The sequence below is a fragment of the Hylaeus volcanicus genome, chromosome 2, assembly GCF_026283585.1.
Source record: "Hylaeus volcanicus isolate JK05 chromosome 2, UHH_iyHylVolc1.0_haploid, whole genome shotgun sequence".
In the NCBI taxonomy this organism is placed as follows: Eukaryota; Metazoa; Arthropoda; class Insecta; order Hymenoptera; family Colletidae; genus Hylaeus; species Hylaeus volcanicus.
Window position 1 is genome coordinate 19,811,153 of NC_071977.1, and position 19,544 is coordinate 19,830,696.

Below are 19,544 nucleotides of genomic sequence, written 5' to 3' on the forward strand. Positions count from 1 at the left end.
GGGGTATTTTTATAAATTAAAATTACGTGTATTTTAAGCAAAAATTGGAGCAAGATTCCACGAATCTCAATTTAATATACAGGAAATCACTGGATAGTTTCATAGTCAATCACTTCTAAAATAACATTAAAAGGATGAAACTGCGGAGGGTAGTTTTATGAATTTAAATTACGTGTTAATTTAATTAATAAATAAAATTAACTTAATTTAATAAATAAAAACTCACTAATTGGTTTCATAGTCAATCAGTTTTACGATAACATTAAAAGGATGAAATTGTGGAGGGTAGTTTTATGAATTTAAATTACATCTATTTCAAAGAAAAATACGTATCCTTTATTTTTACCATTCTACGAATCTTTAAAGTTTAAAAACAATTATATTAAATAAAGGTCCTTCACGAATGTTTCTTAATGATTTGACGAAACACCCCACAGCTGCCACAATGGAGATTTTTATGAGATTGAATTATTCAGTACAAAAGTAGTAAAAGTCTGAGATCACAGCAGTCAAACTAAAGACCTTCTACTACTTAATTTAAAAACAAATCTGGTATTACCTATCTAAATGATTTATAACATACCACCCCTTCGACATAGTTTTCTACGTCGTCATTCAATCTCCAAATTCATCCCTCTAAAATCTTCAATGGAACCGGCTGCAGGGTCCCCCATGCAAGTCCAACAACAGTAATAACAACAAAACAGAAAACGATAATTGAAACATCGCAGTGATCGCTGATACCAACGTACAAGTTGTAACGATAAGGGTTGTCGTAGATTAGCCGCTTCGCTTGTAGCTACGAGAGTCTGCGTACACGCATTTAAAACTTATACATAATTTTTTTTTCTTTTGTTTTTATTATCAAAATCGTATTTTTGTACCGTATCGATCCACCCACTCTTCATGTGCTCGAAAGCATGGCATGCGAGTTCAACGAGTTTTTCGATTCGTGGCGAATGTACCGAAAGTGAATACCGTGCGATGAATCGTCCGCGATCGACGACAGGTCGACCAGACGTGTGAGCGATTTATGTTAGTCGAGGAAATTGCTGAAAATTAGGGAAAACCAGGGATGGGGACACAGGGTGGATGCGAGGGCCATTCGGTGCAAAGCGATCCAGCTGTCATTGGAATCTAAAATACTTGCTTTGTTTCTGGTGGTACGAGAAAATATCCAGAGGAAAATATTGTAATTTTTTCAAAATAGTTAAGTGGGCATAAATGTTATGATACAAGAACATTCTTTTGCCTTTGCTGAATAATGATTTATGAGTATTACATGTGGTACATAATGTTTTGTAAGAAAATTGAGAAAATAGTAAATGGAAACAAATTGTCTCCAAAGTAGATAAATACTATGATACGTAAACATTCTTTTGTCTTTATTGAATAATAATTAATAAGTACTAAATATGGTACATAATCATCTTCTAATCTAATTTAGAAAACCTTGAATAGTAACGAATTGTTTCAAAATAATAATAATAATAATATTCATTACCTATGGCATGTAATCATCTTCAAAGAAGATTTAAGAAATAGTTAAATGTTACGATAGAACATTTTCTTCCTCGTTATATGATAACTAGCTTTTAATATCTTATATGGACTCATCTGCTTAATGAAATGTGTAAGAAATAGGTTAAGTACTCAGCCATCTAGTATTATCTAATGGTTATGATTTCAAGAAAGATGGAAACAAGAATTTCACTTGAATTCTATTTATCCACGTGAAATCTCGAATAACGCATTTCACTTTATACGAAAATGCACCGCACGCTGTATGATGAATTTAATTGCATTAGCCGTATGAGCATGCTCGTTAATGATCTCAACGCCTTTCCTGGCCTTTTCTTGCGACTCATTCCTCATATTTAAACATTCTTCACTTCGAGCTCCATATTAATGAATGGGTACAACTACTATTTCAAACTTAGCACTGACATTTTGAATATACCTTACTTATGCATATATGTTCTTTACTCATTTCCTGCTATTTCATTCGCATAATTCTACTTTCCTTCGGTGAAACATTGCTTTTGTTCGAATGGTAAATGAATATTTTATATGATGTGTGCCCCGAAATAATGAAATAAATCAAAATACACAAATTCTTCACGAAAAAAGAAATCGAAAAGTCCTTTAACATTTTGCAGATTGAAACTTCTTTTTCGAGACATTCGCGATAATAGTTTTGGCATTTCACTGACGTGGTACGTACAGTCGCTAGCTCCAAAACACGATTTCAGAAACTTTACCTGCTTATACTTTAAAAATCAATTTTTTGGATGGTAAAATTGCAAGAGACATTTTACTTCCTTTTTTTGCAAAGAATTTTTATCTGTCAGTGAAAATATCTTTCCATTAAATACCTAATATTTTTTTCACCCAAAAACATGTACACAATTATATTCCTGTATTAAAAATTACATAAATATTCCTTTCGCCAAGAAACTGTGTCCCATTCATATTTCTGTATAAGAAATGATATGATATTGCATTCCAGTTGCATTATACATTATTCTACATTTTTCTCATAAGTTGAATTATAACATCACAAGTACGAGATCCTCCAAATCTAATATAAAAACCAATTAAATACATTGAATTGTTATACACTCGTGTGAAAATAATGTCAACAATCTAGGAATTTCTATTATTGCGATAATAAAGAAAGAAGTTTTCTTGATGTTGTTAATTGTCCTTTCGTATTGAGTTTGTCCTTCCTCGGATATTTTCTCAGACCACCTCGAACGTCAATGATGTCTCAGATTCGAATTGCAGCTCACTCGTACTGCGTACACTAACTGTCTATCTGTAGGCGACACTTGGCACTATTTTTCGCGTAATCGTTACATGGAAATTTTATTGTATCCAGATTCATCGACGCCATCGATGTAGCCAGGCCTAGGGACATGACCAGGAATCACGTAGTCAGCACAGAATTTTCCGGAAAATTTTTGCCGCCAGAGATCTACAGGTAAAGAAAATGTAGATTTATCCTTAGAATGGACTGAATTCAAGGTCACTAATTCGAATAATTAAATCAGAATGTAAAAATTTGAATTCCTAAATTGTTACATCCATCTTTTGAAACGAAATGATCGTTAATGACCTTGGATGACCTTGATCTGTGCTTTATTGAAATTCATCTTACAAGATTCTATTATAAACCGAAAAATGATTGACCTTAAAGTGTTCTTTGGTCTTTATATCTCCAACCAAAAGAATAGTCTTAGCTCCTCGTAAAAATAGAATACAATTTACAAAATCCACTATAATAACTTGGTAAATGTTAATACATATATCTATATTACAAAGTATCAATCACACTTGTATTACCACTGTTATTTTTATTCATTTAAAAGAAGTATAGAGTAAAAATACAAATGTTCTTGAACGAGAAAACACTTCTCTGTAAAAACGTATCATTCTTCCCCTTTCAAGTGAATGGGTAAGAAAGATATTTATGTGTCCCATTCCCATTGATTGGGCTTGCATAAGCAAAGCAATACCGTTGAAAGCAGGAAAAATTCGAATCCATCGTGTGTGATAGTCATCGCAGACATTAATATTATACAGAATGGATCACTAGAAACGAAACATCAAAATATTTCAGATCGAGACAGAGGAAAATGTCAAATTGGAATGATGGATTGTTTAAAAGAGGATTATATAACGACACAAACAAATATGTTTCAAGTTTTCTTCAAGGTCATTTAATGACTGTTAACAACACTATCAATCTCAATTTATCAAAGTAAATGGCTTGCAAATTGTCTGCAGAAAAACAATTCGGCCCATAGAGGGTTAATTTATCTAAACACGTCTAATACAAGTACCCAGACACGTTCCAGCCAATTTCCCCAAATTCTCGTCCCTCCCCAAAAATGTTTCCTCGAATTGGTTTCCTTGATTTAACGAAAGAAATCACGTTCTCGTCGCAGGATCCCAGACGACGGCCCCGCCAGGACGGAAATCGCCGAGATGGAGACAGTTCTGTGATCGTAGAAAGCCGGCGCCGATTGCCTAGCCCCATCAGCTGAAAGGGAAGCGCGACCGTAAAGGGTTCCCCAGGAGCAGATTCGGATCGCTTCCCCATTTTGGACAACGAGTTTCTTGCCTCGTGGCCTCCCCGAGGCTCCCTTCGGAACGGAGCATCCGTAATAGAAGTGTTCGTTTGCCAACCGAAGCTTAACGAGCCCCGCGAGGACGGTCGAGACAACCAAATTTTCGCGCACTAAGAAGACATAGGAAAACGTTTCAGTGCCTATGAAGAGAATCAGGAAAACCGAGTTCCGATCGTTTTCCACTCGCCGAGGGCTCACTCGTGCTATCGAGCCTCCATTGGACGAAGATTTGATCGAGGACCTTTTAGCGAAATGGCGTGTGAGCACACGCGAGAGCGTCATTGATCTTTGTGTGCTACATTTGGTACGGAACTTATAAACTTACACTTCTGGACGGAGGCCGCCATCTTTGAGAATGGGCCACGCGCGCCACCTCAGTGGCGATTGAGTATTGAGATTCTGAGGTAATAGTTTCCTGGGGAATAATGTGAAATATAAAGAGTGGAGTCAGTTAAACAAATATCTATGGCGAAAGTACTTAAAGGTGAAATATATTAGGGATGACCATATGACAAGCATCGAGCTGGTTTTGATATTTAGTCTACCGATGGAAGAATAATTCCATCGTGTTTTTCCATCGGGTAATACACTAATTTATATAAATAAATGTCAATTTTAATAATGAAATCATTTCTTTAAAATGTAGTAGTGGTTAAGTCGCCACACAGACCGTGCACGTGGCTGTTTCTTAAAGATGACAGCCTCTACGTTCATACAGAGGCAAGGCTATTATCGACAAATACAGTTAGCGTATTAATTAAATTTTCTACTGGTAAATACAAGCTTTTGTGAAAAATAATAATTTAATGCAGGAATGCAATGCATCCAAACTATATGATACTGTTAATTTAATTTAAAAGGTGTCGTTAAGTGTAAACGTGACACAATGAAATCTTTACACAACGATACAAACATTATTACTTTCTGATTATTACTTCCTTCACAGTTTATTTCAATTCCTATTTCTATCGCATTAAACCATGATTTTTAACAAAAATTGATATCAATCCAAAGCTTAATCAATACTTATTATATTTCTATCCATCAAGATCCTGGAATATATATTTCAAAAGGATGCTAACAGTCTCGACGCAGATCCTTGCTCAACTATTAGCCAATGGCCAATTTTTAGCCCTCTGTCAAACCTCTGCCAATTCTCTCACGATGGAAAGCCGATAGCACGAGTGAGTCCTAACGCGTGCTCAATCTCGTAATTACAGTGTTAGCAGGCCGTCTGTTTCTAGACATTATCGTTCCTTCGAGAAAAATAAAAAGATAAACAAAGAAGTTGTGTCGGTTCGCATCGTGATCTCGTCCAGAAACCTCTTTGGACGCCCCATGACACTTTTTACAGTCTGTGGTGTTTATCGTATCGTCCAACGAGACGCATCGATCAATCGAACGCTATGTAGCTGCACGTTACACGCGGTACAAGTTTATATTTTACACGAGAAAACGCAGAGAATCAGACTGACCCCGACGGAGCCTGATCGAGAACAATTTTAAACATCAAAACGAGAAGCGTGTGCTTCAGGGATTTACGCTGGAACTAAACGTCTACGCCCACGTTTCACTCGTAAACAACGGAGAGGATTCACCGATATTGTAATAAATTGCGTTTACGATTATTGGAGCGAATTGTGTTTGTATCGTTCGATGATTCTTCGTTACTTTCGATTTTCCTAGAAGTCGAACGACACGCGTCGCGTGATTCGAAGGTGATCAAACGCGAGTTCAAAGACTTTGTGCTGTTAAGAGGATTGTTTCGACAGAGTAGATGGGAAGAATTGCAACAGCTGGAACCAATGTAAAACCGACGAATAAAAAAGAAAAGGGAGAGAAATGAAGTAAGTTTATTCAAGCAGCAACAATGCAATAGATAGTTTATTGAAATTCCTAAATCTTTTGAAAACTCATTGAAAAACTTTGTACGAAACTTCGACCCGTTTTCAAAAAGAAAGAAAAATAATAATAGGGGACGAACTTCGAGCCGACGAGCGTCGAAACGAATGCTGAGGCGAACAAAAACTAGGAGAAAATAAATCGTTGGGTAAATGCCAATCGATATCTTGATTGGGAATGTCAATGTTTATCGTACGAGATAACTATGGCATTTGAGTATATCATATATATATTTAATACGTAATGTACACACGAGCTACCGTTACACGTTAAGTATGTATATTGTGGTAAACGATGAAATATTCTAAAAGAAACCTACTTCCAGGACGTAATATGCTCAACAAAAGTACATGTATATTAAATTCACCGGGTGTAACAATTAAATAAATATGTGGAGTGGCAGGCGTCGCGTGACAAATTTTAAGAGGGAATGCGCTGGAAGTGGTCCGATGATAGTTATCGTTCTAAATGCAGTTGATGTTTTAGGTGTCAGACAAAATGTTGTTGTTTTGAAGTTGCAGAAAGAAAAGAAGGAAGGATAATAGTATTATATATTATTACTATTAATTTATAATTCATGAACTAATTAAGATCGACTGAATAGATCACCTATCTAAATAAAAATGTCGAGTAAAGAACAGTAGGTAAACAACGAAACAATAAATAAATGAAGATGTATTTAAATTATAAAATGAAATAAAATTTGAATTATGAAATTAAATATTTAAAACATAAACGAGTAGAAGTTTGTTATAAAATTTATGAGAATTGCTCTCTTTGTTCTTGAAGAATAATTCGCATTTTTCGAAGAACATCGATTGAATTGTAAGAAAATTAAAAAAAAAGTTTAAAATCATTCGCGTTTAGTCATCCCAGGATCAAAATAAATTTTATTCTCGCTGCTATTACCTTCAAAAAAGATTTAGAGCCATAATCGTCATACGACCAGTCCGTATTTGAAACTTATTTCTACGAAACGGTGGAAGGATAGGGACAAATCGAAACAAACTGTTTTACAATACGCAACGGTGCCTGAGGCAGTAAATTTCTGCGTGTAATCTGTACATTAATATTTTTTAGATAAAAGAAAATAAAAAGGAAGCGTCGATTTCACGACCACGCCGATTCGACGGCCTGGCGCTCCACAGGTTTTTGCAAACGAAATTTATCTTCGTAAAGAGTAGATAAAGATGGAAGTCCTTTTGAAACGCCGCCCCCCCCCCTCCCCCACGCCAAGAAAACCAAGAATTTTGTGTGTGTAGGAATCGACAGAGATAGGATTAATGTTCTAAAACTACGTCTGCTGTACATATAACGCATTGTATCGTATAAGCCACAAAGTGTGCCGCGGAGAACACGATTCTTCTTTGCGCCATTTTCATTATCGGTTCGACAATTTGCAGTAAAAAAAAAACACCGCGGCGATCCTGGTAGTTATTTGACTCTTTGCTGACGGCTATCTTTAAAGGATGAAGATTAAAACGGTTAGAACCATTTTGGAGCAACTGACAGATGGCTATCGAGTATCTAAAAATTAGTTTGTCCAATGCGTGTCTTTTATTTTACAGCGATCGAATGAAACACATTTTCAATTGGGTGGAGAAATAAAAAAATGAGTTTTCAAATTCCTTTTAAGAGTAAAATTTGATTTATTCGATTTGAATTGTCGATTTTTAGTTAGGCATACTTAAAGTGTTGGAGTGTTTTATATCGTTACATATTGTAGTTATAATACTCTTACATATTTTATTTGTTTTGTTTTATGTTTCATTTGTACCAACCATAAAATTATACAAATTACATTAACAGTATTTAAATTGAAATCAAAGAGAACAGTGACAAATCCTGACACGCGTCTAAAATGGTGAAAGTGTGTTGTCCAGTATATCGTTGTCATCCGTCTGCAAAGGGTTAACTCGATTAATCAGTTTGTAAAGTAAACGAGATCAGAACTCGTGGCCATATGGAGCCTGTATCGTGGGATGTTTACTTTTGCTTCCAATTTCTTTCATTTGTTATTTATAATTCAACAATGATCAAATATTTGCTTCCCAGAGTTCTACTTTTGTGACTTACATCGCGCACAAGATATTCCGCTGAAAAAGCACTTGTTTCGACTCTTCGTATCGACACTTTGCATGGCAGAATCTGAATGAAAATCAAAACAATATTCAAAGATACGTTTTTATTGTTGAATAAAAATTAGAATTTAATGGTGAATACGTTTAATGTTTTAAATAGTAGAATTTATCACTTTGGGAATGTACGTTATAAAATTTATGATTTAAAAGGTCTTGAATTAATATTGCGTGGATGCAATATATAACTTTGTGATGGGACTAATTATTTTACTTACGTAATATAAAACTATTTAAGGTGATAAATATATATGTATCAGCCTCTCAAAACAGAAGGGAGAATTTTTAATTTAATTAATCAAAAGGTTCAACTTCTCTGAAAGAAGAAACAGGTTAACATAAATTTAAAAAATCAGATATTTTATTCATAATTTATCATGTTTTCCTAACTTAGATACTGAGGATAGTGATAAATTCGACCACCTGAAATATGAAATATATTAAATATGTTTTAATTAAACAATTAAGAGGTTCAGCTTTCCTAAAAGTGGAAACAAGTTAACACAAATTCTAAACAGTCAAACGTTTTACTTCTAATTCGTAATTTTTCTGTAGCTTAAATTTTGAGGATATTTTTGATTGCACACGTGATTGCAAAGGAAGGAGTCGTTGCGAGGAAAAGAGTCAAGTGCTGGACACAGCACAATTCAAATAATGATAAGTTGCTATCGGAGAACATGTTGTTACTGTTGTTGTTAAAGATAATGGAAGTGTTACATTGTTAAGTCGCGAGAAAAAGAGAGAGAGAGAGAGAGAGAGAGAGAGAGAGAGAGAGAGAGAGAGATGTAGCGAGAACGAGAATATTAGTTACTTCCCAGAAGAAACAAAGAAGAAAAAAAAGTGATTAGACGTACCGACTACGTCGCAACTAATATCTTTACCTACTACTGTTAAGTACCTAAGTCGTCGCAAAGCTTTCGCCCCCGTTTCACAATCGACAGAGACGATACGCTATTTCCATCCGGCACAAGATGATTTTTCTCTTTCCATCGTGTGCGCACTCGCGACTAAATCGTTAACCGTTAAGACTATCGTTAGAATTCTATGAAACCGTTAGAACGTAAACTCGATGGTGGTTCTGGACAATAGATCTATCCGAGTGGGTGTCAATCTGATCCGAGAATTCGTAATTATACAACTAACACACGAAGGGGAGGGTTAAAAATTCTACTTGAACCTTTCAGACCTGAATTTCACATCTAACGAATCAATAATTTTCTTTTAAACAGTTTTGAATCAACTGTACATATACTGTTTAAAATTAATTAAAGAAGATTACTCCGCTGTTTCATAAGTATACATGTATACTTCATACAGCACATACGTACCAACAATATTTATTGTATATCATAAAATTATTGAAGACTGCGTGATGTGAAATGAAGAGTCATTACTCAAGTGGTGTTTATTTGTCTAACACTTATTTCTTCTTATTATTCATAATGAAAACTTAATTGAAAAAAAGGACTCTTTAAAATCGTCCTTAATCCATTTCTTAAAACAATCGCACATACACTTCTAATTAAGTAGAGAAACTTCATTTTAATAAGATGAGTATTTCCAGCATGACCAATCGAATTTGCGTTGACCCCAGTCGGAAATACCTAAACCAAAAATCGTGCGCACACACGAAATAGCGGCCTTAATGATTTTTAAACGGATTACTCTTGAGCGTAAAACTAATCGTCCCGATAGGAACCATCGGTTTCCTCCCGTCATTTTCATCTCGAAACCACTTCATTCGTTCATTTATTTGACGCCAAGACTCTTCCGATTAGATGGCATTCATTTACATTTGAAATATTCATAAAACATTTATACATTGTATTATATTACATTAGTTTTATAATATTATTATAATTATATACTTATTATTATAATAATATTTATAATATACTTATATATTATATACTTATAATTATAATAATTGGTTCTATAATATAATAACATCTTATAATATATATAAATATTTATAATTTATTATTCATAATCATTGTCGATACTATTTTTGAATACAATGTGCCAAAACGTATTACGAGTAGAACAAGAAAAGAGAACAGCAATCAGAGGTCCCATTAGCAGGATACAAGCATATCAATAACATTACCAAATAATCAATTTCCTTTCAAATGTCAACTCAGAACGAAGAGAAAATCGATGTACCTCTTTTCACACGATTTTTATCATTTTAATATAAATAATACAACGAAATACGAATCATTACTACTCTACGCATCTTAATGATAGCTCAATCTGCGTTCAGTTCACAATGGCAGAGTGTAAACTAAACTATTTTGTAGATTAGTCTTTCCAAAACTGTCGAAGCTTCGTTTGTATGGTGAATCCTGTCTAAGAGACGCGTGGTTATCCCCGCTATTTCTTGGAATTGCTTCAGGTTCCAGATGGGGGCATGACGACCAAAGTGGGGACGATCCTAAGGGTGGAGGTATTAGTTTTGTTGACGTTTAAGAGGCACAAAGCGAATACGTGTCAACGTCTCCTAAACAGGATTCCCTGTATCACATCTTATTCGATATGAAGGCTATAAATTGTAAAGTTTCACGGTTTATCACCTGTAAAAGCCAATCAGTAGTCAACTAATTAAATTTAAAGCAATAAATCGGGAGAGTCGAAGCTCGAGTCTAAACCAACATCCCTAAAGCAAAGGAAAAATTCTTATGCACATAAAACGTTTCGAATAACGAATGGAAACATAAATAACATTCGTTTCATTATTTGCTCGATAATAATCACTCTTGATCATCAACGTGGAATTATATTTCACGAATGAACAGAAGCTTACCCCCCGAATAATTTCATCGAATAAACGTTGCGAATAAATCCGTGTGCGGAATTTTTAATCGAATAAAATTCTGCCCATCTCTGCCCTAAGCTAGATTAGTGATAAAAAAAATTAAAAAAAATAATAATGCGTCGTCGTACGATGTGACCGGCTTTGTACCAACTGACAGGTTGAAAAATGATGATTTTTTGCGACCATCGCGATTATGGTTGCAATTATATGAATGCGTGTGTGCCAAAAAGGTTATAATGAATCCGCGCGTGTATACTCTGTGCGTCGTGTACTCGTCTATGTACATAAGGGAAATGATAAGGTGTAGAACGAGGTGATTTTTCGTGGATCCTCGTTTTTGCTTTCTCGTCTTCAGCATCGAGGATAATTTAGCGCGATGAACAACCCCTAGGATTAGGCGTAGACCAGCAAAATAAGTTTAGCGTTAAAAACCTCGCCAACTGGAAACTTTTTGAACGGCCTCGAAATCGAAGAGGCGTCGCATTTGTGTCAGCGTACATTTTTAATGGGAAAAAAAAATTACACTAAGGATAACGATAAACAATTGATAAAAAATAAGCAGCGAAGATAACGAAGAGTTCGCCAGTTCCGCGGTAGCAAAATGGGAAGAATAGGCGAGAGCAAACTGCGCGGTGACGACTTAATAGAAGCCATTGTAAGCATTTCTACTGTTAAGGGGATTGTGAACGAATCGTTTCGCGGAACGTGCGAACCGATGGCTTTTAAGGAACATATGTGGCACGTGATTGTATGTTGTTTCAAATAAAAACATTGTTGTTTTGTATACTACAACGACGTAGCCTCCTGTAGTACAGAACCTTGATTACTGCTGCTTCTGTTATTGCAACCTCGATAACTGCATCATCATTCATTACAGCCTCGATTATTGCAACCTCTGTTGTTAGAAACTTTGATTAATGCCATCTCTGACATTTGTTACCTACGCAGCTGCATCCACTCTTATTACAACCTTGATTATTGCAACATTGCAATAAACTAATTGCAAAATGTGGCGATAATTGCAAATACTAAATGGTGGCGCCAAGTTTGTCGAGAAATAATTCTTAGTTTTTGACGCTAGATTGGACTACCAATATCTCTTTACCGACATTAGGGTAAATTGAAATATTCTATACTATTACGTCTAATAATGGCCTTGTAATTATACAACAGGTGTTATAATGCTTGAAATCAACCTAGGAAACATTTCTGGACCTTTATTTGTCGCCAAGGAAGTCTAGAACAAATTGGTTACTGCGTTAGCGATGAAATACTTCTCTGTTGAACAGATATCCTTTAGACCACTACAACGTAAAGGAAACAAGTTACTACAGGTTCCAGCTATTGAATATTAGGCTTGAAAGAATGTAAAGCTGCGTTTTGTCAATAAAAATTGAATTGAGAACAAGTGTTAATTGGGGGGGGGGGGGCGGCGGTCAAGTAAACAACCGCTTTTTCGCGAATTATTTTTGAAGAGTGCGTAATATATATTTATTTACGACTAATTACTTGTTATTTTGTAGCATCTAGCTAATCTATATAATTTTTTTTTATGTAAAAATATGAACAACAGAGGTTTGAAGTTGGCTTCTCGAAAATGGGCCGTGCAACGCACAGATCACTCTAATTATCTGAAATAAAAAATCCACCAATTTTTCGTTAAAATATAGTAATACGCTTTGTATCAACCTAGATTAAAAAAAAATTTCTAATTTAAAATTTCACGCCATGTTAAAAAAATCTTGTTATAAAAAAAAATGATTAAAAACATTGTTTATTTCAATTTTTATAAATAGCTTTAGGTTGATGCAAAGGAGAATAGTTTAAGGAATATTTTGTGCCAAGTTTCATAGCAATCGGCTGAGAAATCTCTAAGCTACATTGCACGGCACGCGAAATTCTGTGTTTGAAGAAAAATGCGTTTAAAGTTTCCGGATCTAAAAATAGTCCTTCGTGAAGCTTACAAATTATTTGAAATTAAGCAGCTATACCAGGGCCGTATAATAAACGTTCTTTTTCCTCAAATTCGCTCAGCAATGCCGCTTGTTTCTCTCTTTGGGCAGTTCCTTCCTCTTTTGTGCTCTCGAGGCTGCGACACTCCTGTCTGCTAATACGGTGCATGTCCATACGTATCGGCGAAATGCTTACACTGGAGTCCGATTTGCAGTTGTAAATCATTCATAACATTTAAAATGAAGGTGTATCCTTCATTAAACATGCCGGCAGCCAAATGTGGAGCAATTTCAATGATTTTTGAGCCGCAGTTGAGATGTTTCGGGGCCAGACGCCACACAGTAGCGTTAAAAATTTCATTTGCGTTTTGCGTATAGCCGCCTAAGCATCTCTCAAGCAAATCATCGCGAGACAAAGCTTTGTATATTGGTAAGATGGCCTTCTGCACGTCTGGATGTAGTGGAGGGGGATAAGTAAAAGCCTGTAAATTATTTTGTACTTCGGCAATGCGGTAAGCACACTATGAGTCGCATCACTTTAATGACTCTGTAGGTACACTTAGACTTTGAAGTTTTAGCTGAAATGGTCGGAGCACATTCTTCAGATGGTAAACTAATTTTCTAAACAAAAAAAAAGGTCAAAATTTTGAATTTTACTTAACCCTCCCCCCTTAAAAATCGAATAGTAGCGTCATTTGTGGCAAAACGCCCAAGTTTGTCGAAAAATAGTTTTTGATTTTTAACACTAGATGGCACTACCAATATTTTACCGACATTAGAAAAAATTCAAATAATTTATTTTATTACAACTAATAATGGCCTTGTTATTGATCAGATGCTCTGGTCCAATCTGAGAGTCAGATTAAGTGATAAAATAATTATTTGAATTTTCTCTAATGTCGGTAAAAAAGTTATAGTGGTATCATTTAGTCTCAGAAATGAAGAACTATTTACGACAAACTTGGGTGTTTTGCCACAGATGGCGCCATTAGTTTTAAAATCCGCTCACTGAGCCGCTCAGTGAGCGATGGTTTTCTGGATGTATACATTGAGAATAATTTTAGTTGTATACTATTGTATACTAAAATTCGTTAGAGAATAGATTCAAATAGCAAACAGAAAAGTGTAGGAATTTTTGTTATTGTATTATGTACGAAATATAGTTTAGCACAAAAGCGAAATAACAAGTAACGTTGTGTAATAAAACATAAAAAGCCCCGGTAATTATATACTTCATGACATGATTTGGTATGACAAAATATAATAAAGATTAGTTACTTTAATGTCACTTTAGGAGGTGAATTCTATTGTTAATTCTGTTTAATTTAACAACAAGTGAATTTGAGATAGTATTTTTTGTATTTCATTACAGATATGTCATATTGTTTTTAAAAAATAATGGCTCATATTAAGGCACATGATATATATAAAAAACCTCGTACAAAAGACATTAAAACACAAGAAGATGTTACATTTTTTCAAATGGGTTTTTGTCAAAAAATCTTAGATGGATTATCCAATTGTGGTTTTAGAAAACCATCACCAATACAGCTAAAGGCTATTCCACTAGGAAGATGTGGATTTGGTATATTAAATTTCAAATCTATTTGATATTTAACATATCTCTAACAGTCTAAATTTATGACTACACTTGATTATAGATTTAATAATGCGTGCAAAGTCAGGAACTGGAAAGACTTTAGTTTTTAGTGTAATTGCGCTTGATATGGTCGATATACAAATATCATCTGTTCAAGTATTAATATTAGCACATACAAGAGAAATTGCTATACAAATTTCACAAGTTTGTTCATCTATAGGTTGTGAAATAAAAGGTAATTTCTTGGAAAAATTTGGTAAAATACTTTTGTTTCGTAAATAGTCACATCCATGTTATAAATAAAATTATTTTATTATTTTAGGATTAAATGTTGAAGTATTTATTGGTGGAATGGCTATAGATGATGATAAAAAGAAAGTAAATAGTTGTCATATAGCTGTTGGCGCTCCAGGCAGAATTAGGCATTTAATTGACAAAGGATTTTTAAAAGTTGAAAATGTTAGATTATTTGTACTTGATGAAGCAGACAAATTAATGGAAACTAGTTTTCAGAAAGATATTAAGTTTGTATAATATGTATAGATACAAATGAGTAAATATATAGGATTATTACTAATTATATTCAAATTTTCAGTTATATCTTTTCAAAATTGCCATTAAATAAACAAGTTATAGCATCAAGTGCAACTTATCCAGGAGACTTGGAAACATTTTTATCAACATATATGTGTTCACCAGTTCTAGCATCTACAGATGACGATGGACCACTACTCGTTGGACTTCGACAGTTTGTAGTGGTTACTCCTTCTCATCCAAATGCCATGAAACAGGTATAATTTAACTTGTGTTTTATTCAAATCTACTTGTTTAAATATATTTCAATGCATGCTTTTCATACATACTTTATATTTCAGGTCCAAATAAAAGTAGATGAATTGACTAAAATATTTAATAAAATTCCATTCAAACAATGTATGGTTTTTTCAAATTATCAATCAAGGTATATATATTTTTTCATTGTTTGTTTATATATATTAATTTAACTAAATTTCTCTTCAATTACAGGGCACAATCAGTGTGTAATAAAATTAATTCTATGGGTTTCAAAGCTACTTACATTGCTGGAAATCAAGATATGGCAAAAAGACTTGATGCAATTAATAAATTAAAAACCTTTAAATGTAGAATAATGCTAACAACTGATTTAACTGCAAGAGGTATAGATGTAGACAATTTGAATTTAGTTGTTAACCTTGATTTGCCAATAGATGAAGCAACATATTTACATAGAATAGGAAGAGCTGGACGTTATGGATCTCATGGTATCTCTGTTACAATAATTGCAGAGAATGAACTTGAAATATTTAAACAATTATTAGCTTCTGTTGGGGGACCAGATTTTTACATTTTAAAACTTCCATTAAATTATCCAGATGACATTTGGACTACTCCCAGTACAAAGTTTGAAAAAATGTATGTAAAATTTAATACTTCTAATGAAAACCAATTTGAAGTTGGTAATGTTATTGAAGCTGTGAATGATTCAGCTGTAACAATTGAGGACATAGAATTAACGAATAATGTAAATTCAGAAAGTTCTATGGTATCGGGTAATGTAAATAAGGAGGAAGTCTCTAAAGTAGAAATAACAAAAAATACCAGAATTAAAAATGTAGATAATTTCTGTAAAGATTTTCCAAGCTTAAAAAACTCGTTTAATTTACGTAATAAAAGAAAAGTTAGCTCTATATTTTTGCGAAACATTAATGGAACTGACAAATCTCAATGTACTAAAGCAAGTAAAACAGAAGCAACAGTTACAAAGATATATAGTTCGTCTAAAGCAAAGGTTATACATAAATTTAAATTAAATTGTTCATCAAATAATCTTTCCAAGTGGGAAGACGCTAATCAAAATATTAAGTTCGAAGTTGATTTATCGGACATTCAAGATAATTTGTCCGATTCTAACCTTCAATATGCTATAGAATATTTAAAATATAATCCCTGTAAGAAAAATTCGGAAGAAGTCTCTGGATGTTGTAACTCTGTAAATATTAATTCTGCAAATACGGTTATTAGTAGTATTGTGTCTGATAGAATAGAGAGGTTAACTGAATCAACTGAACAAATAATAACCGCTGAGACTGAAATAGTTTCAGATGAAATACACGACTCTACAAATGTTTTGGAGGAATTAAACTGCCGTCTTTTAGAATACATGACAGGTTTTCGTAAACTTGACAGTGTACATTTCGATGAAAAGGAAATTTTACAACAAGCAGCCATTTGGAAGGAAAAACTTAATTTCGAAATTAGAATATTAGATTCCTTAATGCGATCCATGAAAGAATCCGTTCAAAGATTAATATATCATAAACATTGTCAAATGTTTGAAACATTCTATAATATACAAAAACAAGCTGTCTTGTGCATTTATCCGGAAATACGAAATGATGATGAAATAAATGACACCTATCTGTATTCTGGATGTGCAGTTAATGAAAATTTATTAGAACTATACAAAGAAATTGAAGAGTTTAAGTCGTTACATAGAATATCTGGAAAAAAATTTGATGCATACTTCCCATATCCTATTAAAGAAGATTCATATATGCCAGGACTTATGATATCAAAATGTGACATAGAAATTTATCGCTATGCATTGCGATATTTCAGGTCAAATCCTCATCCTACAGAGATGTTTCTGCAACTAATAAATTTTGTAGCGTTTATTAGCGAAAGTAATAAGTTTAATTTGATTGATAAGTTAAAAGATCAAAGCAACAAGTCATTTGACGAATTGTTATCAATAATACAAGATGAAGTAGTACACAATCAGATCGATCAAGATAAATGCATGGTGCACGAAATTGATTCATCAAAAGATATGAACAATACTATTGAAGATAAAAATGTGATTAATTTAAGAGATTGTATTTTCCATAACCAATCTGCTGATGCTCAAAGCATGAAATATACTAATGAAAAAAGAGATGTATCTACAGATGAAGATAATATGGAGGAAATAAATAATAAATACAGTTTCAATAATTCTACTACTACTTCCACTACTTTAGTGCCAATAAAATCTGCTCAGAAGGATTTTGCTAATATTCAAGACTTTGTATGTCATGAAAATCATACTTTACAAAGTAACACATTAGACACTTCGTCAAGTGAAGGTGACGATTTGAAGAAAATTATGCGTAATAGCAAAGTACATACAAAAAGTAAATGTTATAGACAGAAAAAGAATCAGCGACAGAAGAATACTACGTTTATCAAAGAGAAAAGAAGAAGTTCGTATAAATGTAAAACGGTTCATACGAATAACATACCGCACGATCGAGATAATACATTTCATAATATTACTGATACATTTAAAAAGCAATATAAATCCGAAACTCAGCCATATGTGTCATTGCCTACAAGTGATTACTTCGACAGATGTACATTAGAAACAAAGTTAAATTGGCATATAAATAATACACAACAAAGTAATTCTCAAAATTCATGTATTAGTAATGATTCTTGTTCTGAATCTCACATGGATAAGAAGTACTTTTCGTGTAAATCTATGTCTGACAAATCTGGAGTATCAACAAAAAGTATATCACAAAGGTATCCAGACAATAAAGTGGCGTATGTACAACAATATGAACAACGAAGACAGTTTATACATACATATCCTACCACTGTTTGTAATAGTGCACATAATGCATATTTTCCTAATAGTTACTCGAATTCTAATTCTCAAAAAGAGGAAAATAATTTTTATCATTCATCAAATAAAAACATCACTGAATACGAAGAACAAATTGAACAATTTTTATCTTCATTAAGAGTTGAAACTGATCAGTTGCATTTAGAATTATACAAATTGCAAATGCTTCATGATTGAATCCTTGTACAGAAAAAAAATGTATTTAAAACAAATCAGTTCTCTAAGGCTACTTTATATACAGTATATAGTTATTTTGTAATAAAAATTTGTTATGCAAAGTAATACATCGGACCATATTTAATTTTTCTATACAAAAGAAAATTCTTTAAATTTATGACAATACAATTTATCATAAGTGTTATATTTTATATAAGGAATACAACTGACCTTGTTACATAATAAAAGCGATCATTTTTAAGCTATTATATTTATATTTAACTATCTAATGTTTTCTAGTTATTGCTAAATCAAGGGAGATAGCATTCTCGTAAGCATAGTATTGATAAATCTGAAAAGCTTAGAATAAATGTCGCGTAAGTTTGTAAGAAATGTCGAAGCTATGACGCATCTTACATAAATAATTACGCAATAATTTGTATACTAACTTCTTAGACAATTTCAACAATGTACATTTTATAATCTTATATTTGAAAAGATTGAACATATGAGCTTCAAGTTCATTTTACGGAACCTTAGTTACAGAAAGCATTACAGTATATAAATACTGTATATAATAATATAAGTATATAATAATTTGTATTATTTACAAAATAAGTATCTCAATTCTTGACATATGTTTATTTGTTATTTCTACTGATTATGTTCTGAGATCTCTGATTTATCAACTGCATGTAAAAATGAATATTTAAGAACCCTAACTCTGATAAACATATTTTACTGATGCTTTAATTTAATAATCTCGTCCCTACTGTTTTATAATTAATAAATGTAATAACATCAGCCGTATTGTTAAAAAATTAGGATATTCATATTACATAAATTGCTCGATCACGTCATATCAACCTAAACCATTGAATCTTTAATCTAACCTAATTAATGTAATTCAGATTAATGTCCTATGAGATAAGTGATCTGTATTATAATAGATACATAATGTAGGTTAGGACAGAGCTAATAAAGTTGTCCTAAGTGATCCATCGGTTTTGTAGCTACATGAAAGAATAAGTGATTGGAAATCGAGTGTAAACATCTATCGAAGTTAGTAAGGTTACTAAAGGTAAACAAGTTTCTCCCTTGCTGTTACATGAACAAAAGAAAATAATCTCGGGAATTTCGTACAACAAGGATAATAATAT

General features: G+C 33.1%; 2 protein-coding genes across 6 annotated transcripts in view; both read left to right on the top strand.

The window, feature by feature from the left end:
- LOC128884762 (glutamate receptor ionotropic, NMDA 2B) overlaps positions 1–13,704 on the top strand; it is a 365,676-nt gene extending 351,972 nt beyond the window's left edge. For all 3 annotated transcript variants that reach the window (XM_054138365.1, XM_054138368.1, XM_054138367.1), the window contains 2 exons: positions 2,882–2,983; positions 3,951–13,704. In XM_054138365.1, the coding sequence (XP_053994340.1) occupies positions 2,882–2,983; positions 3,951–4,008 (160 nt within the window). In that variant the 3' untranslated portion in view covers positions 4,009–13,704. The remainder of the gene's footprint in view (positions 1–2,881; positions 2,984–3,950) is intronic.
- Positions 13,705–13,855: 151 nt separating this feature from the next.
- LOC128872158 (uncharacterized) lies at positions 13,856–18,669 on the top strand. 3 transcript variants are annotated; one of them, XM_054114573.1, is made up of 7 exons: positions 13,856–14,237; positions 14,313–14,525; positions 14,602–14,775; positions 14,863–15,064; positions 15,136–15,331; positions 15,416–15,501; positions 15,567–18,669. In XM_054114573.1, exons 2-7 carry the CDS (start codon positions 14,339–14,341, stop codon positions 18,403–18,405), a joined length of 3,684 nt encoding a protein of 1,227 aa, XP_053970548.1. In that variant the 5' UTR covers positions 13,856–14,237; positions 14,313–14,338; the 3' UTR covers positions 18,406–18,669. The 3 variants fall into 3 exon arrangements, with proteins under 3 accessions (XP_053970548.1, XP_053970550.1, XP_053970549.1); XM_054114575.1 differs by having other exon boundaries at positions 13,856–14,188; XM_054114574.1 differs by having other exon boundaries at positions 13,857–14,160.
- The last annotated feature ends 875 nt before the right edge of the window (positions 18,670–19,544 follow it).